At 44.6% G+C, this 24,890-nt stretch overlaps 1 protein-coding gene across 6 annotated transcripts in view; it reads right to left on the bottom strand.

Annotated features, from left to right (window-relative positions):
• The window catches only part of LOC124004764 (triple functional domain protein-like), a 139,931-nt gene that overhangs the window by 72,294 nt on the left and 42,747 nt on the right, over positions 1-24,890 (bottom strand). For 5 of the 6 annotated variants that reach the window (XM_046313532.1, XM_046313534.1, XM_046313537.1 and 2 more), the window contains 6 exons: positions 19,392-19,466; positions 18,120-18,234; positions 16,395-16,587; positions 7,948-8,496; positions 6,943-7,065; positions 605-796 (listed from right to left, as the gene is read on the bottom strand). In XM_046313532.1, coding sequence (XP_046169488.1) covers positions 605-796; positions 6,943-7,065; positions 7,948-8,496; positions 16,395-16,587; positions 18,120-18,234; positions 19,392-19,466 — 1,247 coding nt within the window. Of the gene's footprint in view, positions 1-604; positions 797-6,942; positions 7,066-7,947; positions 8,497-16,394; positions 16,588-16,788; positions 17,333-18,119; positions 18,235-19,391; positions 19,467-24,890 lie in introns of those variants that run through there. The other variant, XM_046313535.1, reaches the window with a different exon arrangement.

Raw genomic sequence — 24,890 nt, 5'->3', positions numbered from 1 at the left:
CCTTTTGTCTCCAGACTGACAGAGAGGTTTCAGTTTACCACAGCTTCACTAGAACCATGGTAAACAAACACAGACACACACAGCACTGAAACTTAGCTTCACATGCCAACCGCAAACAACCAAACAGTAGAGATGACACCTCCACTTGAATCAGTTTGTTGGAAAACATATGACAACAACTAAGTCCATATATAACATGGGCCTCTACCAAAGCAGGGTAAGATTCAATCCATGGAGCAGCTTCAAATCCTTGGGGATAGTAGGGTACACAAACCTGTAGTCTATAACAATACCGCCCACCCTGCTACTCTGGACATCTGGTTTCAACCTGACCTCATGCACTACAATAGAGGTGAAGAGAGAAGAAGGCAGAGAGGTTACGGAGAGAGGGAGGAGGAGAAAGACAGACAGACAGGAAGAATAGACAGAGAGAGGAGGGGGAGTAAAACGAGGCAGAGAGAGGAAAATAACAAGAGTGTGGGTCTCTGTAGGAGCACAGCGCTGGAACAGGTAGTAGAGTGTTTTGGTCCGTTTCTGTTCATTCTGGAAAATCACAATGTGTGTGTGCGAGTGTTGTTGTTGTGTGTGTGTGCTTCCTCCTCACCTGGTCCACCTTCAGGTGGAAGGCAGCAGACATCTCCAGTAGGGTGGAGCGTTCATCCAGGGCAGCAGCGAAGGCCTTCCACTCCTGCTCCAACTGACCTGAGATCTGCTGGATCTGCTGCGACGCGTAGTGACCAGACTCCAACAGCCGGTTCCCCACAGACATGATGCGGTTGATATTCACATAGACATTCTGGAAGGAGAGTGGAGGAGACATATTAGATATTCTGTAAGAGTGGAGAAGACATGACAAGGTTAATAGTTACATAGATATTCTGTAAGGAGAGGGAGGGGACATGACAGACATTCTGTGAGGAGAGGGGAGTAAAGTGTTACCAATAGTTACATAGACAGAGATAGAGCGGGAAGGAGACTGAGAGGGAGGGAGACAGACAAACAGGGTAACAGACGGACAGAAAGGGAGGGCGACAGGGAGGGATTCACAGACAGGCAGGAAGGGAGGAGGGAGGGAGGGAGACTTAGAGGGGCGGAGACGGACAAGCATAAAGACAGATAGAGACAGGGAGAGAAGGAGACAGAAACACAGACAGACCGGCAGACCTAAATGGAGGGAGACAGACATAGAAAGACATAGGTCAGCACAGGGTGGGCCATGGCTACAGACCCGGCCACATGAGGGCCTACATCAATAGTAAGGACTTGGGAGTCTGGTGAGACGTTAACACAGAACACACACAACCTACTGTACACTCACACACACACACACACACACACACGCACACGCACACGCACACGCACACGCACGCACACACACACACACACACACAAACACACACACACACACACACACACACACACACACACACACACACACACACACACACACACACACACACACACACACACACACACACACACACACACACACACACACACACACACACACACACACACACACACACACAACCGAGTCCAAATGAAAAACAAACACCCAGAGAGACTATTACTCACTGAGAAGAGAACAGAACCCCTCCAGTCCAAATGAAAACACCAGCTAGCCTTGGCCTCTACTCTCTTACGTTACAGTGAACAGAGGGGAGGTAAACTGTCAACTGGAAACAGACAATAAGGGGACCACTATCATAGTGCTAAGCCCTGTATTGTGAAACCAAACAAAGCTGCATCCTGTTGAGAAAATACATAGAATGGCCAAAAATGTTTCCTGAAGTGAGAATATCAGTGAAGTCATAATAAAATAATATTGAGCATTTTCAGTGAAGAAAAACCCCCAATTGAGATTCATGGTAAATTACATTACAACATTTAAAAATGGTCACCCAACTGCTGAACCAACAAACGCAGCCAATCAAAAGATTAAGGAGGTGACGGTGAGTGTGTAGCAGGCAGCTGATGTTCCTTATCCTGCGAAGCGTAGCGAGCCGAGCGGAGTGGAGGGGCTACACCCGTGGGAGAGGAGGAAGTCCCTCTAGTCTGACCACATGTCCACATGCTTCCACTCAGCCAGCCCCAGCCAGCCCCGACGGACGCCCACAGCACTGTGTGTGGCTGGGTGGGGACAGAGAAGGGGACGGAAGGTGCAGAAAAGGGAGGGCATAGCAGGAGATCCACCCAGACAGAAAGAGGTTCAGTCACGGGTCATGAGTTTCTCCCTCTCCTTTATCACCCATATCACAGTGATAATCACAGGGCTTAAGGCCACTCCGCTCACTGCCTGCCTGCTGCTCAAAACACAACACTTTGGATGGGTTTGATTGTAGTAGTACAAACTTCCAGTCCAAAGAAAAGTGAATAGTGGGATCAAGTGTATGGTACAGTCACACACAGGCTGTGCTGAACTAAAACAGTGGACATTACTTACCAGTCCTATTGGCTCTAGTACAGCTCAACAATGGCCAAGCTTCCCTTGTTTGAGAAGCCTTTTTAGTAGGCTTCCTCTTTCATGTGGTCAGAGCTACAGCGTTATCCCAACGGTTTAATGAGGTGTTTATGGGAGACGGGCTCTTGCTGCCAGCTGTAGACACACACACACACAGTTGATGAGCTCTCGCTGCCTACTGTAGAGATCTACGGCATGCTGGGTAATTAGCATTTGTCGGTTAGGGATCGATACCCTCCCTGACACTGTCAGTGTCATTCTACTACTCGCACACAAAAAAAAACAAAAAAACACCAAATCAACACCATGTCCCTTTAAAAGCTGTTGTGACAAGGTAAGACATAGATCAGCAAACACAAATTAATTATTCAATTTTACATGCAGGACTGTTAGCATTCAATTACCCCTTTTATCTAAATGAGAGGCTGTAATGAATCACGTAAAACCGCAGTGTGCTCTGAAACAGAGGTGGGTGAATCCTCATTATACTAATCCATAGCAGGGGAACATCAATGGACCAATGTTCAACATCTCTGTCTGTCTGCAAACACTTTTTAAACTGATGAGAGTTGAGAACACCACACGCGGACAAACAGACAGACATACGGACAGACAGAACGGACACGCACAGGGCTGGGCTAGATAAAGACATCTGCCCTCCTGAAAAACGACAAACGCCTCTGACTCCGACGACATCTGTGAAGCACTCAAATGTAAGGCTAAATAACAGTCTCTCTCCACTACATGGCTTCGTTCCTGGATGTAAACGACAGACAGCATGGTATCTTAGCCAGGGGGAGCTAGACAGAGGGCAGGCCTAATGTAAAACGACAGACAGCATGGTATCTTAGCCAGGGGGAGCTAGAGAGAGGGTAGGCCTAATGTAAAATGACAGACAGCATGGTATCTTAGCCAAGGGGAGCTAGACAGAGGGCAGGCCTAATGTAAAACGACAGACAGCATGGTATCTTAGCCAGGGGGAGCTAGACAGAGGGCAGGCCTAATGTAAAACGACAGACAGCATGGTATCTTAGCCAGGGGGAGCTAGACAGAGGGCAGGCCTAATGTAAAACAACAGACAGCATGGTATCTTAGCCAGGGGGAGCTAGACAGAGGGCAGGCCTAATGTAAAACGACAGACAGCATAGTATCTTAGCCAGGGGGAGCTAGACAGAGGGCAGGCCTAATGTAAAACGACAGACAGCATGGTATCTTAGCCAGGGGGAGCTAGACAGAGGGCAGGCCTAATGTAAAACGACAGACAGCATGGTATCTTAGCCAGGGGAGCTAGACAGAGGGCAGGCCTAATGTAAAACGACAGACAGCATGGTATCTTAGCCAGGGGGAGCTAGACAGAGGGCAGGCCTAATGTAAAACGACAGACAGCATGGTATCTTAGCCAGGGGGAGCTAGGCAGAGGGCAGGCCTAATGTAAAACGACAGACAGCATGGTATCTTAGCCAGGGGAGCTAGACAGAGGGCAGGCCTAATGTAAAACGACAGACAGCATGGTATCTTAGCCAGGGGAGCTAGACAGAGGGCAGGCCTAATGTAAAACTCCTGGAGGACCCGGGTTAAAGGGAAAGTAAACACTGGGCCAGGCCTCTGCATAGTATCCATTGACTGATCACATTACATACACCACCAAGGCTTACCCACATAGCAGCATACCACAGAACTCAAGCATCACACATACTGAGCACTTAGAGCAGGGAGGGTCCAGTCCACAGAGGAAAATACTGGCACTTATACTGCTGTCACAAAGCCCATTTTTGCATGGCAAAGATATGAAGTGTGGCCGCTTTCCATCTCCACATCCCAGACTTGGGGAATTCAAAACAAATGCAATCAAGAGTTATTTGTCTATGCCAAAGGGACTGGTCCGACACGTGAACATGATAATGATAGTGTTTCCATTTTCTCCCAGTTGTAAACAAACAGACAACATTACAGATAGGAGATAGGATCAGGATGGAACAGGAACAACTAATCAATGAGACTGACACAGTAATGGAGGACTTGGCATATGCCAATAACCCAAGTCTGAGTCCCAAATGGCACCCTATTCCCTATATAGTGCACTACTTTTGACCTGGGTCCATATGGCTCTAGTCAAAAGTGGTGCACTATGTAGGGAATAGAGTGTCATTTGGGGGACACACCTAGGCTCATAGACTCTGAGAGGGTGAGAGGGGAGAATGTCTTGAACAGGAAGCACCTGGGGTTACTGGCTAGCGTTCTCCAAAATAAGGAACATGACAGAAAGTCTATTTTTATTTAATATTTACCTTGTTCTAATATTCACACAGAGAGGAGATACTAGGAGACTAGGCCACAATGACATCACCTGTCCATTCTAGCATTACCATTTCCATTATGTGTTTCAAACAGGCTTCCATTGTGCCGCTATCGGATGGCCATCTGCTTTTCTATTGAACTGGTTTTGAATTTCTGTCAATAGTCAAGGGCACCTTCCTCCCCAAAGTGGAACCATTGAGTGCAATATTACAACAACACCATAGGGGGCAGATTACCATCACATCTCCATACCTTTCATTTGCATATTACAAATGACATAATCATAGATGATCATCATCAGCCCCAGCACCAGCCATTGTGATAATCTTCCCTTTCAAACACACACACATATTTTACCCTCACAGTATCATCATCAGCAACTAGCTCTACCTCCCAAATATGATCCAGGCAGTCACATAGTCTTTCAAGTCAACAGGAAGCATGGCATCCTGGGGAAAAGGAGGCGTCAGTCCCTCTGTTTCAGAGTCCCCCTGCCTATTGTTGACACTGCACACTGATGGCTAAGTCATGCACAATAATGCCTGTGTGACTGTGACCAGGGCTGGGTCTGGTGATCCCCCTGCCTCAATGGGGCCTGTCTGTCTGTTTGCTTCTCAAAACAAGCTAGGCTGGCTCAGCACAAAATAACTCGATAAACCTCTAGAAGCAAGATCATACTAAATGATAAGAAGATAACATTTAATTGTATAGAGAAGTGGTTCCCAAACTGTTGGGCGAGGAGTCAGCAGAAAAACTAAATACAAAATACAAATATGAACTCAGTCCGGATTTAAAATTACACTTGAAAGTTGTAATAGTAGAATGCAAAAGGTGCCATTTGGAAATTGGGTAGTGCATCATCAGCTCCTCTTGTCAGTCATTGCAGACCTTAGAGATATTTACAACTCGTCAGAAATGTCCAGATCAACTAGCCCATGACAACGTTTTTAGAATTTCGTTTTTTTCAACCCATAGATATTGTTGTAATTTTTTTGTCACTCAAATATCACATGAATACATATTAGACATGGCAAAATGTATAGAATTGCCGGGAACCCCTGGAATAGAGGAATATGTCCAAGGAAACAATGTCATACAGTGTAAGTGTACTTAGTGTAAGTGTACTTAGTGTAAGTGTACTTTACAGTATTAGACCACCATACAATCTAGAGTTCCCCAACGGGCACCTTGAGGGCTGAATTCATTGCTAAACATAAAAAATTGTAAAAACACCAGGAAACTTGTTCCAAGTGACTGTAATTTAGGAAATCTGTTCCCAAGAGTTTCCACGCATAATAGAGAGATGTGATCATATACAAATGTTAGCAAGGTTTGACATTTTTATGTTTTAGTCAAAAATGATATCTGTTTGGGCTTCTTGCAGTCAATTTGTAGTCTAGAAATGATTTGTATTTATGTTCAGGCCCAAAGAACATCTGCTCAAGAAAATCTAGAGGATCCCAAAAATACAGTAAAACAAAAAGTTAGTGCTTCAATTCATGCCGTCATTTTTCCCTGGTTGGCCCCATGAGCAACAGAGAGTAGATGGGGTCTGGAACTAGGGCCCTGTACTGACTACTAACAGCCAGGGCAAGGCACAGGAGAGGGCAAGGACAAGTGGAGAAAGAGAGGGAGAGAGGGCAGAGAGACCAAGTGATTTATCATCGTCTCCTACAGAACACAGCTAGGGCCTTTAAACCTGCAGGCAGCCAGGGAGGGTCAGGACAGTTAGCAGACAGACAGACAGACAGACAGACAGACAGACAGACAGACAGACAGACAGACAGACAGACAGACAGACAGACAGACAGACAGACAGACAGACAGACAGACAGACAGACAGACAGACAGACAGACAGACAGACAGACAGACAGACAGACAGACAGACAGACAGACAGACAGACACAAACACACCCAGGCAGGAGATGGACGGCTTGTCTCAACCTCACACTGCATGTGGTAGGTACTGGGAGGACTGTTAAGTTTAACCCATCATTATGTGGCCCTTTTAAGAGGGGGGGGTGACTATAATTCAACTATAGATTTATAGTTTATAAATACACTATAGATGACTATCAATAAGCTTCGACGTATTTTAACACAAAGCTGAGGGGTACAGTAGTTTATGGTCATTGGGTTACACCACTTATTCAATCAATAATGTAGAAGAGTGTATTCTTACCATACAGTTCATGGCAAAGTGGTTGTGCTGAGTCTGCAGCTCCCCGGCATGCTGGTGGTTCCCTCCTATCTCTGTGTAGCTGGTCAGGAACAGGCCCTTGTTGTGCATGATCCAGTCAAACATCTGTGGGCGGCGCGACACACACACAGCCATGGGCACACAAACACGCACACAGGCAGGCACAAGCACACAGAAGAAGATCTCTATAAGCAGGTACTGTATCTTACAGCTCTGGAGGGGTGAGAGAGAGACAGAGAGAGAGGGAGGGGGGCTAAAGGCTGATGACATGGATGTTTGGACTCTCAGGAAGGCAGATGGAATGACTCCACTCTCCACTGTATTGAACTGTGTGTCCGCCTGACCCTAGTGTCATGTTGTCATACTGCATAGACTCGTGATGTTGCCACTGGGAACGCCAGACAGCTGGTCGAGGTTGGTATCACCCTGGAGGGACCTTTAGCCAGCATGACAAGAAACGTCAGCGTGACAGCTACCATTTCAACTTGACCTCTGAGACACGCTTCAATAACCGGGGACAATAATGACATGCCTGGGGAGGAAGAGGAGGAGAAAGAGGATGAGGTGGTGGTGTAGGAAGAGGAGGAGGAAGAGGAGGTGGTGGTGGGGAGATTAAAGCTTTGCTCTGACTAACTGACAAACATGTCTGTTTCCACAGCAGGGAGGCGTCACATCACCATCTGGCTGATAGCTGCATGACATCCATATAACTGTAGCTGGGTCTATGCACACTGACAGGCTATGGGCCATTACAGTATACTGCAAACAAGCATCATTACTCCTGCAGATACTTATCCCATTCTGTTTGCTATGAAGTAATATTCTCAGTGCAAATCCAGACTTCACTGGTGAGCTTGGGATGCTTTCTTTCTAGTTATGAATGCAAGGATGAGAGATATGGACTAAAATGGGATTCCTTTGAATAGAAACAAGCCTTGTTCTATGAACACAAAAGTCAAAGTAGTGTGTAGTTAGTACATAACATACCTTCTCTGCATCCTGCTCAAACAGCCGCAGCTGGAAGCACTGGTCCAGTTTCAGCTTGCGCATGTGCCACAGCTGCTGCAGGTGCTGGCGTGTGCCATGCAACTTGTCGAGCAGAGCGCTTACTTTGGGCACCAAGTTGTGGGCATCTGGGTGGCCTGTGAGCCCATCGTTAGCATCCGTTCCCCCGCCGCCACGGTTAGTGTAGCCTCCAGGGGTGACACTACCCTGCTGAAGTCTCTGGAGCAGCCTGCGTCCCTGTGTGTCCAACTCCTCCACCGAGGCCTTGGTGGCCCTCTTCTTGAGCGAGGCGTGTTCCTCCATAAGGCGCCGTGCACCCTCCAGGTCGCGCGGAAGGTCGCGCTGCGCCAGGGTCTCCTGCAGCTCCTCCAGCCGTGCCAAAGCCCGGGCGGCATCGCCGGCGAAGTCCTCGAAGGCCACGCGCACATCGATCCACTCGTCGTGGTCGTACTCCAGGCTGCCCTCGAAGTCTGACGTCAGCTGGGAGGGGTCCACCACCTTGGTCAGGCCCTCGAGAGACACCATGACCGTCTGGAGGAAGAGGGAGGATTCAGACACTAATATAAACAGCAGTCTGTGAGGAAGAAGGAGGGTTCAGACACTAATATGAACAGCAGTCTGTGAGGAAGAAGGAGGGTTCAGACACTAATATGAACAGCAGTCTGTGAGGAAAGGGGGGGTTCAGACCCTAATATAAACAGCAGTCTGTGAGGAAGAGGGAGGGTTCAGACACTAATATAAACAGCAGTCTGTGAGGAAGAGGGAGGGTTCAGACACTAATATAAACAGCAGTCTGTGAGGAAGAAGGAGGGTTCAGACACTAATATGAACAGCAGTCTGTGAGGAAAAGGGGGGGGTTCAGACCCTAATATAAACAGCAGTCTGTGAGGAAGAGGGAGGGTTCAGACACTAATATAAACAGCAGTCTGTGAGGAAGAGGGAGGGTTCAGACACTAATATAAACAGCAGTCTGTGAGGAAGAGGGAGGGTTCAGACACTAATATAAACAGCAGTCTGTGAGGAAGAGGGAGGGTTCAGACACTAATATAAACAGCAGTCTGTGAGGAAAAAGGGGGGGATTCAGACACTAATATAAACAGCAGTCTGTGAGGAAAGGGGGGAGGATTCAGACACTAATATAAACAGCGGTCTGTGAGGAAAAGGAGGGGGAAGATTCAGACACTAATATAAACAGCAGTCTGTGAAGAAAAGGGGGGAGGATTCAGACACTAATATAAACAGCAGTCTGTGAGGAAGAGGGAGGATTCAGACACTAATATAAACAGCAGTCTGTGAGGAAAAGGGGGGAGGATTCAGACACTAATATAAACAACAGTCTGTGAGGAAAAGGGGGGATTCAGACACTAATATAAACAGCAGTCTGTGAAGAAAAGGGGGGGATTCAGACACTAATATAAACAGCAGTCTGTGAGGAAGAGGGAGGGTTCAGACACTAATTTAAACAGCAGTCTGTGAGGAAGAGGGAGGGTTCAGACACTAATATAAACAGCAGTCTGTGAGGAAGAGGGAGGGTTCAGACACTAATATAAACAGCAGTCTGTGAGGAAGAGGGAGGGTTCAGACACTAATATAAACAGCAGTCTGTGAGGAAAAGGGGGGATTCAGACACTAATATAAACAGCAGTCTGTGAGGAAAAGGGGGGAGGATTCAGACACTAATATAAACAGCGGTCTGTGAGGAAAAGGAGGGGGAAGATTCAGACACTAATATAAACAGCAGTCTGTGAAGAAAAGGGGGGAGGATTCAGACACTAATATAAACAGCAGTCTGTGAGGAAGAGGGAGGATTCAGACACTAATATAAACAGCAGTCTGTGAGGAAAAGGGGGAGGATTCAGACACTAATATAAACAACAGTCTGTGAGGAAAAGGGGGGTTCAGACACTAATATAAACAGCAGTCTGTGAAGGGGGGGATTCAGACACTAATATAAACAGCAGTCTGTGAGGAAGAGGAGGGTTCAGACACTAATATAAACAGCAGTCTGTGAGGAAGAGGGAGGGTTCAGACACTAATATAAACAGCAGTCTGTGAGGAAAAGGGGGGGTTCAGACACTAATATAAACAGCAGTCTGTGAGGAAGAGGGAGGGTTCAGACACTAATATAAACAGCAGTCTGTGAGGAAGAGGGAGGGTTCAGACACTAATATAAACAGCAGTCTGTGAGGAAGAGGGAGGGTTCAGACACTAATATAAACAGCAGTCTGTGAGGAAGAGGGAGGGTTCAGACACTAATATAAACAGCAGTCTGTGAGGAAAAGGGGGGGATTCAGACACTAATATAAACAGCAGTCTGTGAGGAAAAGGGGGGAGGATTCAGACACTAATATAAACAGCGGTCTGTGAGGAAAAGGAGGGGGAAGATTCAGACACTAATATAAACAGCAGTCTGTGAAGAAAAGGGGGGAGGATTCAGACACTAATATAAACAGCAGTCTGTGAGGAAGAGGGAGGATTCAGACACTAATATAAACAGCAGTCTGTGAGGAAAAGGGGGGGATTCAGACACTAATATAAACAACAGTCTGTGAGGAAAAGGGGGGATTCAGACACTAATATAAACAGCAGTCTGTGAAGAAAAGGGGGGATTCAGACACTAATATAAACAGCAGTCTGTGAGGAAGAGGGAGGGTTCAGACACTAATTTAAACAGCAGTCTGTGAGGAAGAGGGAGGGTTCAGACACTAATATAAACAGCAGTCTGTGAGGAAGAGGAGGGTTCAGACACTAATATAAACAGCAGTCTGTGAGGAAGAGGGAGGGTTCAGACACTAATATAAACAGCAGTCTGTGAGGAAAAGGGGGGATTCAGACACTAATATAAACAGCAGTCTGTGAGGAAAAGGGGGGAGGATTCAGACACTAATATAAACAGCGGTCTGTGAGGAAAAGGAGGGGGAAGATTCAGACACTAATATAAACAGCAGTCTGTGAAGGAAGGATTCAGACACTAATATAAACAGCAGTCTGTGAGGAAGAGGGAGGATTCAGACACTAATATAAACAGCAGTCTGTGAGGAAAAGGGGGAGGATTCAGACACTAATATAAACAACAGTCTGTGAGGAAAAGGGGGGATTCAGACACTAATATAAACAGCAGTCTGTGAAGAAAAGGGGGGGATTCAGACACTAATATAAACAGCAGTCTGTGAGGAAGAGGGAGGGTTCAGACACTAATTTAAACAGCAGTCTGTGAGGAAGAGGGAGGGTTCAGACACTAATATAAACAGCAGTCTGTGAGGAAGAGGGAGGGTTCAGACACTAATATAAACAGCAGTCTGTGAGGAAGAGGGAGGGTTCAGACACTAATATAAACAGCAGTCTGTAAGGAAGAGGGAGGGTTCAGACACTAATATAAACAGCAGTCTGTGAGGAAGAAGGAGGGTTCAGACACTAATATAAACAGCAGTTTGTGAGGAAGAGGGAGGGTTCAGACACTAATATAAACAGCAGTCTGTGAGGAAGAGGGAGGGTTCAGACACTAATATAAACAGCAGTCTGTGAGGAAGAGGGAGGGTTCAGACACTAATATAAACAGCAGTCTGTGAGGAAGAGGGAGGGTTCAGACACTAATATAAACAGCAGTCTGTGAGGAAAAGGGGGGGGATTCAGACACTAATATAAACAGCAGTCTGTGAGGAAAGGGGGGAGATTCAGACACTAATATAAAAGCGGTCTGTGAGGAAAAGGAGGGGGAAGATTCAGACACTAATATAAACAGCAGTCTGTAGGGGGAATTCAGACACTAATATAAACAGCAGTCTGTGAGGAAGAGGGAGGATTCAGACACTAATATAAACAGCAGTTGTGAGGAAAAGGGGGAGGATTCAGACACTAATATAAACAACAGTCTGTGAGGAAAAGGGGGGATTCAGACACTAATATAAACAGCAGTCTGTGAAGAAAAGGGGGGGGATTCAGACACTAATATAAACAGCAGTCTGTGAGGAAGAGGGAGGGTTCAGACACTAATTTAAACAGCAGTCTGTGAGGAAGAGGGAGGGTTCAGACACTAATATAAACAGCAGTCTGTGAGGAAGAGGGAGGGTTCAGACACTAATATAAACAGCAGTCTGTGAGGAAGAGGGAGGGTTCAGACACTAATATAAACAGCAGTCTGTGAGGAAAAGGGGGGATTCAGACACTAATATAAACAGCAGTCTGTGAGGAAAAGGGGGGAGGATTCAGACACTAATATAAACAGCAGTCTGTGAGGAAAAGGAGGGGGAAGATTCAGACACTAATATAAACAGCAGTCTGTGAAGAAAAGGGGGGAGGATTCAGACACTAATATAAACAGCAGTCTGTGAGGAAGAGGGAGGATTCAGACACTAATATAAACAGCAGTCTGTGAGGAAAAGGGGGAGGATTCAGACACTAATATAAACAACAGTCTGTGAGGAAAAGGGGGGTTCAGACACTAATATAAACAGCAGTCTGGAGGGGGGATTCAGACACTAATATAAACAGCAGTCTGTGAGGAAGAGGGAGGGTTCAGACACTAATTTAAACAGCAGTCTGTGAGGAAGAGGGAGGGTTCAGAGGAACAGCAGTCTGTGAGGAAAGGGGGGGGGGGGGGGGGGTTCAGACACTAATATAAACAGCAGTCTGTGAGGAAGAGGGAGGGTTCAGACACTAATATAAACAGCAGTCTGTGAGGAAGAGGGAGGGTTCAGACACTAATATAAACAGCAGTCTGTGAGGAAGAGGGAGGGTTCAGACACTAATATAAACAGCAGTCTGTGAGGAAGAGGGAGGGTTCAGACACTAATATAAACAGCAGTCTGTGAGGAAAAGGGGGGATTCAGACACTAATATAAACAGCAGTCTGTGAGGAAAAGGGGGGAGGATTCAGACACTAATATAAACAGCAGTCTGTGAGGAAAAGGAGGGGGAAGATTCAGACACTAATATAAACAGCAGTCTGTGAAGAAAAGGGGGAGGATTCAGACACTAATATAAACAGCAGTCTGTGAGGAAGAGGGAGGATTCAGACACTAATATAAACAGCAGTCTGTGAGGAAAAGGGGGGAGGATTCAGACACTAATATAAACAACAGTCTGTGAGGAAAAGGGGGGATTCAGACACTAATATAAACAGCAGTCTGTGAAGAAAAGGGGGGGGGATTCAGACACTAATATAAACAGCAGTCTGTGAGGAAGAGGGAGGGTTCAGACACTAATTTAAACAGCAGTCTGTGAGGAAGAGGGAGGGTTCAGACACTAATATAAACAGCAGTCTGTGAGGAAGAGGGAGGGTTCAGACACTAATATAAACAGCAATCTGTGAGGAAGAGGGAGGGTTCAGACACTAATATAAACAGCAGTCTGTGAGGAAAAGGGGGGATTCAGACACTAATATAAACAGCAGTCTGTGAGGAAAAGGGGGGAGGATTCAGACACTAATATAAACAGCGGTCTGTGAGGAAAAGGAGGGGGAAGATTCAGACACTAATATAAACAGCAGTCTGTGAAGAAAAGGGGGGAGGATTCAGACACTAATATAAACAGCAGTCTGTGAGGAAGAGGGAGGATTCAGACACTAATATAAACAGCAGTCTGTGAGGAAAAGGGGGGGAGGATTCAGACACTAATATAAACAACAGTCTGTGAGGAAAAGGGGGGATTCAGACACTAATATAAACAGCAGTCTGTGAAGAAAAGGGGGGATTCAGACACTAATATAAACAGCAGTCTGTGAGGAAGAGGGAGGGTTCAGACACTAATTTAAACAGCAGTCTGTGAGGAAGAGGGAGGGTTCAGACACTAATATAAACAGCAGTCTGTGAGGAAGAGGGAGGGTTCAGACACTAATATAAACAGCAGTCTGTGAGGAAGAGGGAGGGTTCAGACACTAATATAAACAGCAGTCTGTAAGGAAGAGGGAGGTTCAGACAAATATAAACAGCAGTCTGTGAGGAAGAAGGAGGGTTCAGACACTAATATAAACAGCAGTTTGTGAGGAAGAGGGAGGGTTCAGACACTAATATAAACAGCAGTCTGTGAGGAAGAGGGAGGGTTCAGATACTAATATAAACAGCAGTCTGTGAGGAAGAGGGGGTTCAGACACTAATTTAAACAGCAGTCTGTGAGGAAGAGGGAGGGTTCAGACACTAATATAAACAGCAGTCTGTGAGGAAGAAGGAGGGTTCATACACTAATATAAACAGCAGTCTGTGAGGAAGAGGGAGGGTTCAGACACTAATTTAAACAGCAGTCTGTGAGGAAGAGGGAGGGTTCAGACACTAATATAAACAGCAGTCTGTGAGGAAGAGGGAGGGTTCAGACACTAATATAAACAGCAGTCTGTGAGGAAAAGGGGGGGGGGATTCAGACACTAATATAAACAGCAGTCTGTGAGGAAGAGGGATGATTCACACACTACTATAAACAGCAGTCTGTGAGGAAGAGGGGGGACACTATTATAAACAGCAGTCTGTGAAGAAAAGGGGGGATTCAGACACTAATATAAACAACACTGTGAGGAAAAGGGGGGATTCAGACACTAATATAAAAACAGGGGGGCAGTCTGTGATTCAGACACTAATATAAACAGCAGTCTGTGAGGAAGAGGGAGGGTTCAGACACTAATATAAACAGCAGTCTGTGAGGAAGAGGGAGGGTTCAGACACTAATATAAACAGCAGTCTGTGAGGACACTAATATAAAAAGTCTGTGAGGAAGAAGGAGGGTTCAGACACTAATATAAACAGCAGTTTGTGAGGAAGAGGGAGGGGTCTGTCTGAGGAAGAGGGAGGGTTTACTAATATAAACAGCAGTCTGTAATTTAAACAGCAGTCTGTGAGGAAGAGGGAGGGTTCAGACACTAATATAAACAGCAGTCTGTGAGGAAGAAGGAGGGTTCATACACTAATATAAACAGCAGTCTGTGAGGAAGAGGGAGGGTTCAGACACTAATATAAACAGCAGTCTGTTTGTAAGTCGCTCTGGATAAGAGCGTCTGCTAAATGACTTAAATGTAAATGTCTGTGAGGAAAAGGGAGGGTTCAGACACTAATATAAACAGCAGTCTGTGAGGAAAAGGGGGGGGAGGGTTCAGACACTAATATAAACAGCAGTCTGTGACACTAATATAAACAGCGGTCTGTGAGGAAGGGACTTAAAAAATGTCTGTGAGGAAAAGGGGGGTTCAGACACTAATATAAACAGCAGTCTGTGAGGAAGAGGGGGGGGAGGGTTCAGACACTAATATAAACAGCAGTCTGTGAGGAAGAGGGAGGGTTCAGACACTAATATAAACAGCAGTCTGTGAGGAAGAGGGAGGGTTCAGACACTAATATAAACAGCAGTCTGTGAGCTAAATGACTTAAATGTAAATGTCTGTGAGGGGAGGGTTCAGACACTAATATAAACAGCAGTCTGTGAGGAAAAGGGGGGAGGGAAATGTAAACAGCATGAGGAAGAAGGAGATAAACAGCAGTCTGTGAGGAAGAAGGGCAGAAAATCAGCAGTCTGTGAGGAAATTATGGAAGGAGATCCGAGAAACAGAAAATCATTTTATGACACGTCATTCGGGAGCGACGCACTGAAGTACACCCTGATGCATGAGACGCCCGAGATGCAGATATTATTATTAATGACTATCACGTTACTAAACCAACTGAATATCACTGTGAGTCAAAATTTCAGAACCAACATAATTAAACGTGGATTATGAGGAGTGGTCAAGAACAGATCTATTACGTCCAATGTTCACTTGAAAAGGTGGGCAAAAACATTCCAGGAATTATAGCTGCAGCCATGTTACCAGTCATAACACATCAAATCTCTATGAGATAACATCAACACATGCAGTATCCACAGCTCTTTAAAGCCCATTCATGTGTACGTTGTGTATTCTTTAGCAGTGGGCTCAGATTAACGCCAATCTGGATGTCCCTCATCAGACTGCCCTCTTTACTGAGACTCTGCTCTCTCTGAGGCCCATATATCCATGTTCCACTCTAAATAGGTCAGAACTAAATTGAACAGCTCCAGCTTCCTACCCACACAGGACTCTCTCTGTCACAGCTTTAATGTCCCTTTCCAATTCCACACAACACTTCCTAGGGCTCATAACGACATCTTGGAACACTTATACACAACTTTAATTCAAGTTGAAGGCAATCAATTCATTTGAAGAAAAACATTCACATTGCAAACTAATTTCCTCAACTCCAGAGACTACAAACATATTCTCAGTATAGCCTAAAGATGATTAAGACATACAATCTCCTCAGACACTTTTGGGAAAAGATCCACATCTGAGGATAGATTCAAAGCGGTTGAGTCATATTGCTATAGTACCATTCTCAGAACCCATAAGGCAACCTCGCGCTAGGTAGCTTGCTCGCTCAAATGATTCTGTATGAATGTCCATCACAAGAGACGATGCCGGGTGGACCTACCTCAAATTCAAACTTGGAGCTCCCAAAATTGGTCCTCTGTTTCTGCCAGAAGTTGTCTGGTTTGATGATGAGGGCGACGTGGATGCAGGAAGGGAAGGATTCCTGCAGGATCTTCAGCAGAGGCTTGATGCTGTCCCACTTAGAGCCTCGCATGTCAACGATGACCGTGAAGCCATGTCTGCTCACCTCCTCACTGAGACAAACCAAGACAACAACCACAAGTAGCCATGAAATTCACAAATCACCACTCAAATATTTTGTTTTACTTCCATGACAAAAAACTATTGCAAATATTCAAATGAAAATGAAATGGGTGGTGAAAATGTATTTCACCAGGTGCCTCAGAAAGAATGTAATAAAATGTAACCGTTGAGATGTTCAATGACTCGCTTACCAAAAGTGTCCCGTTGCAAAAGCACCATAAAAGGATATCCCCAGTGTTTAAGGATTAACCTGAGTGTCTCACAGCGCAGAAGGAGGCCCTGTGCTCTGAACTAAATCACTATGACTTCACTCTCTGAAAAGACCAGCCCAGCCGTCTCCCAGAGAGAAACCATAAGAAAACAGTGGGAGAGAACGAGTGAACCAGAGAGAGAGCCAAATACAAAGTGAGAGAGAGATAAAGTGAGAGCGAGAGTTTGTTTCTGTGTATAAAAGAGAGCGTAAAACTGCCCTCCTGCTGAGTGGACAGCACAGACAGTCTTGCCGTGGTAACGTTCCACTAGCAACTCTGCAAGCCAACCGCCCACGCCTCCCACGTCCTAGTCCAGACCGACGCCCCTTCTCTCCGGATGCAGCCCGCACCAGATCCCCTACACTGTTTTCCTAACCACTAGTCAGCCTCTAGGCTAGTATCCAATAACACTGAAAACAGACAGAGAAGAGGAGAAGCTTGCCTGCAGCTAAACAGCACAGAGAGAGAGAGAGAGCGAAAAGGAGATGACCTGAGAATATCTATCTGCAGTTAGTTATTAGTAAGTGACCCACTCCGCTGTGCTCTCCTCTGCTCTGCTCTGCCTGCCTGGCGTCATCAGCCCCTACAGAGAGAGGCCCAGGGGGAGTCTAACCTACATACAGCCCTGGACTGCACTGCACTACACTACAAACACGCACGCACGCACACACACACACACGCATACAGACAGACACATGCAAGCGCATACAGAAACACACACATACTGTATACTGAGTAAACTATATCAACAGTCAGTGGTAACGGTACTGCACCAGGCTGAGGGCTGGAGTATAATATTCCCTCTAAAGCTGCACAGAGAGGTGGCTGCTTAAAGGGAAGAGTCTATTTCAAATAAAGCAGAGAGGGAAATCAGTTGGGGAGTAGTTCAATTTGAAAACACACAGTGATTCACAGGTGGTAGTCTGGGGAGGGTTGCCTCGTTCACGCTGGACTCCAATAGAATGTGACACAGAGGAGAGTCAACAAGCTGGTTTTCATTATCCAACTTTTAGAGTTAATATGGTGCGTGTGTGTGTGTGTGTGTGTGTGTGTGTGTGTGTGTGTGTGTGTGTGTGTGTGTGTGTGTGTGTGTGTGTGTGTGTGTGTGTGTGTGTGTGTGTGTGTGTGTGTGTGTGTGTGTGTGTGTGTGTGTGTGTGTGTGTGTGTGTGTGTGTGTGTGTGTGTGTGTGTGTGTGTGTGTGTAGTGCAGGGAAAGGAGGCCAGGCTGGGTTCAACAGTGTGTTCAGTTATTTATGTATAAGAAACAGTACCTGGGGATACCAGCGAGGTAGGCTATGAGTCTGCGGAGGTCCTCTGTTCGTATTCTGTCATGGTTACTCCTGGCTGGGAAGGTAAGGACAGGACCCCCACGTTTATCTCGGCCACCTGGGGAACACATGAACCAGGACCATGAGAAACACGCAACAACAGATAACCACTAAACAGGGATTTACAAATCCTGCTAGTTGTCCTCACCTTTTACAGTATAATGGACTCTTATCGTAATACCGGCAACTGAAGTACCAGCTGTCAGAGCAGCACACAGATCACTGCACCTGTACATAGCCTATCTGTAAATAACCCATCCAACTACCTCATCCCCATACTGGTATTTTTTTTTTTATTTTTTTTGCTCCTTTGCACCCCAGTATTTCTACCTGCACATTCATCTTCTGCACATCTATCTCTACAGTGTTTAATTGCTAAATTGTAATTATTTCGTCACTATGGCCTATTTATTGCCTTACCTCCCTTATCTTATCTCATTTGCACACACTGTATATAGACTTTTTCTATTGTGTTATTGACTGTACGTTTGTTTATCCCTCTGTGTTGTTGTTTGGGTCGCACTGCTTTGCTTTATCTTGGCCAGGTCGCAGTTGTAAATGAGATGTTCTCAAATAGCCTACCTGGTTAAATAAAGGTGAAATTAAAATACAATTAAAATAAAAATACTTTATAGCTTTTAGTTGGAGGCAAGACTGCTTGCCACCACTAATAAGAACAACCACTAATAAGAACAAAAATAGATCATAGGAGTTATGAGTCTTGACATGACTAAGTCATGTCAGCAGTAAGTCACAGCAGGTCAGGGTCATGGCACGGTTCACACAGACAGCTCAACTCACAGCTTAGCTGAAGCTACATCTCCCTGCAGAGGAAGCCTTGCCTGCCTGATGTTTCCCTGTGTTGTGTTGTAGGCTGTTGTTCCCACCATAATGTGCTGCCTATTCCCAGTGCTCTGTAGTAAATGCAGAGCTGCAGTGAATCATGTGAGGCTGTGTGTGTGTGTGTGTGTGTGTGTGTGTGTGTGTGTGTGTGTGTGTGTGTGTGTGTGTGTGTGTGTGTGTGTGTGTGTGTGTGTGTGTGTGTGTGTGTGTGTGTGTGTGTGTGTGTGTGTGTGTGTGTGTGTGTGTGTGTGTGTGTGTGTGTGTGTGTGTGTGTGTGTGTGTGTGTGTGTGTGTGTGTGTGTGTGTGTTCCCATGACATTCTACAGACCATATAGAATGGTCGACATGGATCAGAGACATCGTGTTTCTCACCTGATATGAAGGCAACCTTTTCTTTAAGGATGGGCAGAATGTCTATGGCCTTCATCTCTTCATTCCGATGAAACCCTGAAATAAACAGGGAAATGCAGTCAGTCAGAACAGTACATCAGACCATCAAGATTCAGTTCTGTACATACTGAAGTTCACTTGATAACATGATATCAGTCAATCAGTCATGTTCTAATCACTACTAATACACAACCTGGGTTAGGACTGAAAAGGTTCAGAGCCACAGAGTGTACCAGTCAGAGTGTTCCAGTCTTTTAAAAATCCATTTCTATAGTTGACCCAGTTCTAGCAGCGGAACCCTGACATGAGATAAAATCAGCCATCTCTTTGTCATTACAACCCTATGACAGGTTGAACTCTTGAGAAGGACTAATAAGAGTTCAGAATGGTGACAACCACTACTAAGAACAAAAATAGATCATAGAAGTTAAATAAGGTTAAATCCTTATTGTACAACCAAGCAGTCAAAGAGACACAGTAGTGACTAGATAGATAGCATCATAGCTATAGCGCTGTACTCTGGTCTTAACTCATATCCTCACCTACTCACCAGATGGCTTACACTCAATATAGAGAGCCCCCCCCCACACACACACACACACGTGTATGTACGACCACACACACACACCTTTACATTGTGTCATAGCATCATAGCACAGCCTGTAGATAAGACCTGAGTAGATCCTGTAGTCATACAGTGTAGTACGAGTAGGTTGATGTCTACTGCACTGACTAGAGCTGCAGCTTACTGTGTTAGACCTGGTAGAGAAGCAGCTTACTGTGTTAGACCTGGTAGAGCAGCAGCTTACTGTGTTAGACCTGGTAGGGCTGCAGCTTACTGTGTTAGACCTGGTAGGGCTGCAGCTTACTGTGTTAGACCTGGTAGAGAAGCAGCTTACTGTGTTAGACCTGGTAGAGAAGCAGCTTACTGTGTTAGACCTGGTAGAGAAGCAGCTTACTGTGTTAGACCTGGTAGAGCAGCAGTTTACTGTGTTAGACCTGGTAGAGCAGCAGCTTACTGTGTTAGACCTGGTAGAGCTGCAGTTTACTGTGTTAGACCTGGTAGGGCTGCAGCTTACTGTGTTAGACCTGGTAGAGCAGCAATTTACTGTGTTAGACCTGGTAGAGAAGCAGCTTACTGTGTTAGACCTAGTAGGGCTGCAGCTTACTGTGTTAGACCTGGTAGAGAAGCAGTTTCCTTAACTACTAAACGGGAGAGAGGAAACAGAAACAGAGAGAGGAAGAGCGAGTGAGAGAGAAAGAGAGCGCGAGCAAGAGAGGGAAAGAGAGAGAGCGAGGGAGGGAGAGAGGGGTCTATTTCAAATAAAGCAGAGAGGGAAATCACAGTTGGGGAGGAGTCGAATTTGAAAACACACAACGATACACAGGTGGTAGTCTGGGGAGGGTTGCCTCGTTCACGCTGGACTCCAATAGAATGTGACACGGAGGAGAGTCAACAAGCTGGTTTTCATTATCCAACTTCCAGAGTTAATACTGTGTGTGTGTGTGTGTGTGTGTGTGTGTGTGTGTGTGTGTGTGTGTGTGTGTGTGTGTGTGTGTGTGTGTGTGTGTGTGTGTGTGTGTGTGTGTGTGTGTGTGTGTGTGTGTGTGTGTGTGTGTGTGTGTGTGTGTGTGTGTGTGTGTGTGTGTGTAGTGCAGGGTATGCTCTGACTCTGAATATTTTATGGACATGCTAATAGGCAGTAGCTAGGCTTGATTTCCTGCAAACCTGCAACGTAATATATTTCCCACTCACTGTTCCACCCCATGGGAAGAACTGGTTTGTGTCCCAAATGGCACACTATTCTACATGGGGTCTGGTCAAAAGTAGTGCAATAAATAGGGGATAGGGACGCATTTTGGATGCATTCATAGTCATATTATCATATCAAATCACTCCTCGTAGTCTCAAACTGCAGTCCCCTGTCCCCAACCCACTTTGTCACAGCTCAATGGATTTGTTGCTGTTGGAATTATCCAAAATGGATTATTCTTTTGACTGTAACACAAAATCCGATTTTCACAAGGCTTTGCATGATATGATTAATAGCATCCTATCAAAAAAGATGGCAGACTCAATAGTTGTGATTGCCGATTAAAAGTATTAGTTCATTCTGAGATGAGGTTAAAACAGTTGAGACGGACAGAAAAGAGTATGAAATAAAGTTTGCCAATCACTCTACCTTGATATTGTATTAACAATCACTCAGTGTGCTACCGTGTGCCCTTTGAAAACATAGAATCGGCTTCATACAATTTTATTCTGTGCCTCGCTGGAGAGAAAATGTACCTGTTTAAACGGGAATGGTTAATGCCAGGTGAGGCCAGGGGAAGGTCCTTTTAGGATGCCGCTCTCATTATTCTGTAAGATCTGTTCTTGAGGTAATATGTAGTACTGAGTACTGCAGTTTATACTCAGATGGGTTCGTTTCTGGGCATTTTGCCCTGTGTTTGAGGCGTGTTTGCCTTTGAGGGCTCATGAGTCGATTTAATCTATTGCTATTGGCCAAATTCGTTATGTATTAAGGAAGTTACGTATTTTCCCCTAACCAGTGTTACCATTTTCCTCTTCTGTCTGTTGTATATTTTGTCAATATCACACTGGATCCAGTCCTCTCTGTCACCTCCACTGTAGGCCTAGGCTACATTCTTAGAAAAAAGGTGCTATCTAGAAGTATATCAAGAGTATACAACCAACTACACCTGATCGACTGACTCTGTTGTAACTGTTGTAACTGTTGCTGATCTACACCAACAAGATAGACTGCTGGGTCCTCCATCCTAACACAGGCCTACTGTAAGTACCTGATAGTATCCAGAGTAATAATAATATCATAAATAGATTACCAGGAAATATCATAAATAGATTACCAGGAAATATCAGCAATATATTACCAGGAAATATCATCAATAGATTACCAGGAAATATCAGCAATATATTACCAGGAAATATCATCAATAGACTACCAGGAAATATCATAAATAGACTACCAGGAAATATCATAAATAGATTACCAGGAAATATCAGCAATATATTACCAGGAAATATCATCAATAGACTACCAGGAAATATCATAAATAGATTACCAGGAAATATCAGCAATATATTACCAGGAAATATCATCAATAGACTACCAGGAAATATCATAAATAGACTACCAGGAAATATCATAAATAGATTACCAGGAAATATCACAAATAGACTACCAGGAAATATCATCAATAGACTACCAGGAAATATCATAAATAGACTACCAGGAAATATCATAAATAGATTACCAGGAAATATCAGCAATATATTACCAGGAAATATCATCAATAGACTACCAGGAAATATCATAAATAGACTACCAGGAAATATCATAAATAGATTACCAGGAAATATCACAAATAGACTACCAGGAAATATCATAAATAGATTACCAGGAAATATCACAAATAGACTACCAGGAAATATCATAAATAGATTACCAGGAAATATCACAAATAGACTACCAGGAAATATCATAAATAGACTACCAGGAAATATCATAAATAGACTACCAGGAAATATCATAAATAGATTACCAGGAAATATCACAAATAGACTACCAGGAAATATCATAAATAGACTACCAGGAAAGTAGGTTTGTAGCTTTCACCATCAGTAAAATAAAGTGTTAATGATGATTCTACTAGTTTGTTGCTGCTGATAAAAATATGATTTTATTCGGAGAGACTAAAAACGTTTGTCACAGACGAACTGCGTAGATTAGACCAAGGTAATAGGATGATGATAAGATGATTCCACCAGTAGCCATTCAGTCAGTTTAAATTAGAGGTTGACCGATTAATCGGAATGGCCAATTAATTAGGGCCGATTTCAAGTTTTCATAACAATCGGTAATCTGTATTTTTGGGCGCCAATTTTTTTTTTAATACCCTTATTTAACTCGTCAGTCAGTTAAGAGCACATTCTTATTTTCAATGACAGCCTAGGGACGGTGGGTTAACTGCGTCGTTCAGGGGCAGAAGGACAGATTTTCACCTTGTCAGCTCGGGGGATCCAATCTTGCAACCTTACAGTTAACTAGTCCAACGCAGGCAATAACTACCTGCGTCTCTCTCGTTGCACTCCACAAGGAGACTGCCTGTTACGTGAATGCAGTAAGCCAAGGTAAGTTGCTAGCTAGCATTAAACTTATCTTATAAAAAACAATCAATCATAATCACTAGTTAACTACACATGGTTGATGATATTACTAGATATTATCTAGCGTGTCCTGCGTTGCATATAATCTGACTGTGCATACAAGTATCTGACTGAGCGGTGGTCGGCAGAAGCAGGCGCGTAAACATTCATTCAAACAGCGCTTTTGTGCATTTTGCCAGCAGCTCTTCGTTGTGCGTCAAGCATTGCGCTGTTTATGACTACAAGCCTATCAAATCCCGAGATGAGGCTGGTGTAACCGAAGTGAAACGGTTTGCTAGTTAGCGCGCTAATAGCGTTTCAAACGTTACTCGTTCTGAGCCTTCGAGTAGTTGTTCCCCTTGCTCTGCATGGGTAACACTGCTTCGATGGTGGCTGTTGTCTTTATGTTGCTGGTTCGAGCCCAGGGATGAGCGAGGAGAGGGACAGAAGCTATACTGTTACACTGGCAATACTAAAGTGCCTATAAGAACATCCAATAGTCAAAGGTTAATGAAATACAAATGGTATAGAGGGAAATAGTCCTATAATTCCTATAATAACTACAACCTAAAACCTCTTACCTTGGAATATTGAAGTCTCATGTTAAAAGGAACCACCAGCTTTCATATGTTCTCATGTTCTGAGCAAGAATCTGAAATGTTAGCTTTTTTACATGGCACATATTGCACTTTTACTTTCTTCTCAAACACTTTTTTTTGTATTATTTAAACCAAATTGAACATGTTTCATTATTTACTTGAGGCTAAATTGATTTTATTGATGCATTATATTACGTTAAAATAAGTGTTCATTCAGTATTGTTGTAATTGTCATTACAACAATACAACAATAATATTGTCAAATAAATAAACAAAAATCGGCCGATTAATCGGTAGTGGCTTTTTTGGTCCTCCAATAATCGGTATCGGCGTCGAAAAATCATAAATCGGTCGACCTCTAGTTTAAATATCTGATGCCAATAACATCGAGCGGGGAAGTCTGAGTGAGTCGTGCTCAGGGAGAGGAGAGGCCAACCGATACAACATGGCTACTTCGATATTGATTCTATCCCACATCTGACCCAGTCAGCAGTAGTCAGGCCTGACTTGACGTCATAACACATTATGTCATTACGGGAGATTGCAGAGCAGTGCTGGGCCCTAAAGAGGATAATCTATTGCTTCAGGCAACCAGCTGGGACAGGGACAGCTTCGAGAGGGACAGGGGAGGTAAAATGCTTCTATAATAGTTCTATTGTAGTAGCGTGTCTGTGTGTACCCTCATCCAAAGAGCAGACACCATAGGTGGGT

This window comes from Oncorhynchus gorbuscha, linkage group LG19 (genome assembly GCF_021184085.1).
Source record: "Oncorhynchus gorbuscha isolate QuinsamMale2020 ecotype Even-year linkage group LG19, OgorEven_v1.0, whole genome shotgun sequence".
NCBI classification, from domain to species: domain Eukaryota; kingdom Metazoa; phylum Chordata; class Actinopteri; order Salmoniformes; family Salmonidae; genus Oncorhynchus; species Oncorhynchus gorbuscha.
The sequence above is the reverse complement of the archived record's forward strand: the minus strand, read 5'-3'. Positions and strand labels throughout refer to the sequence as shown.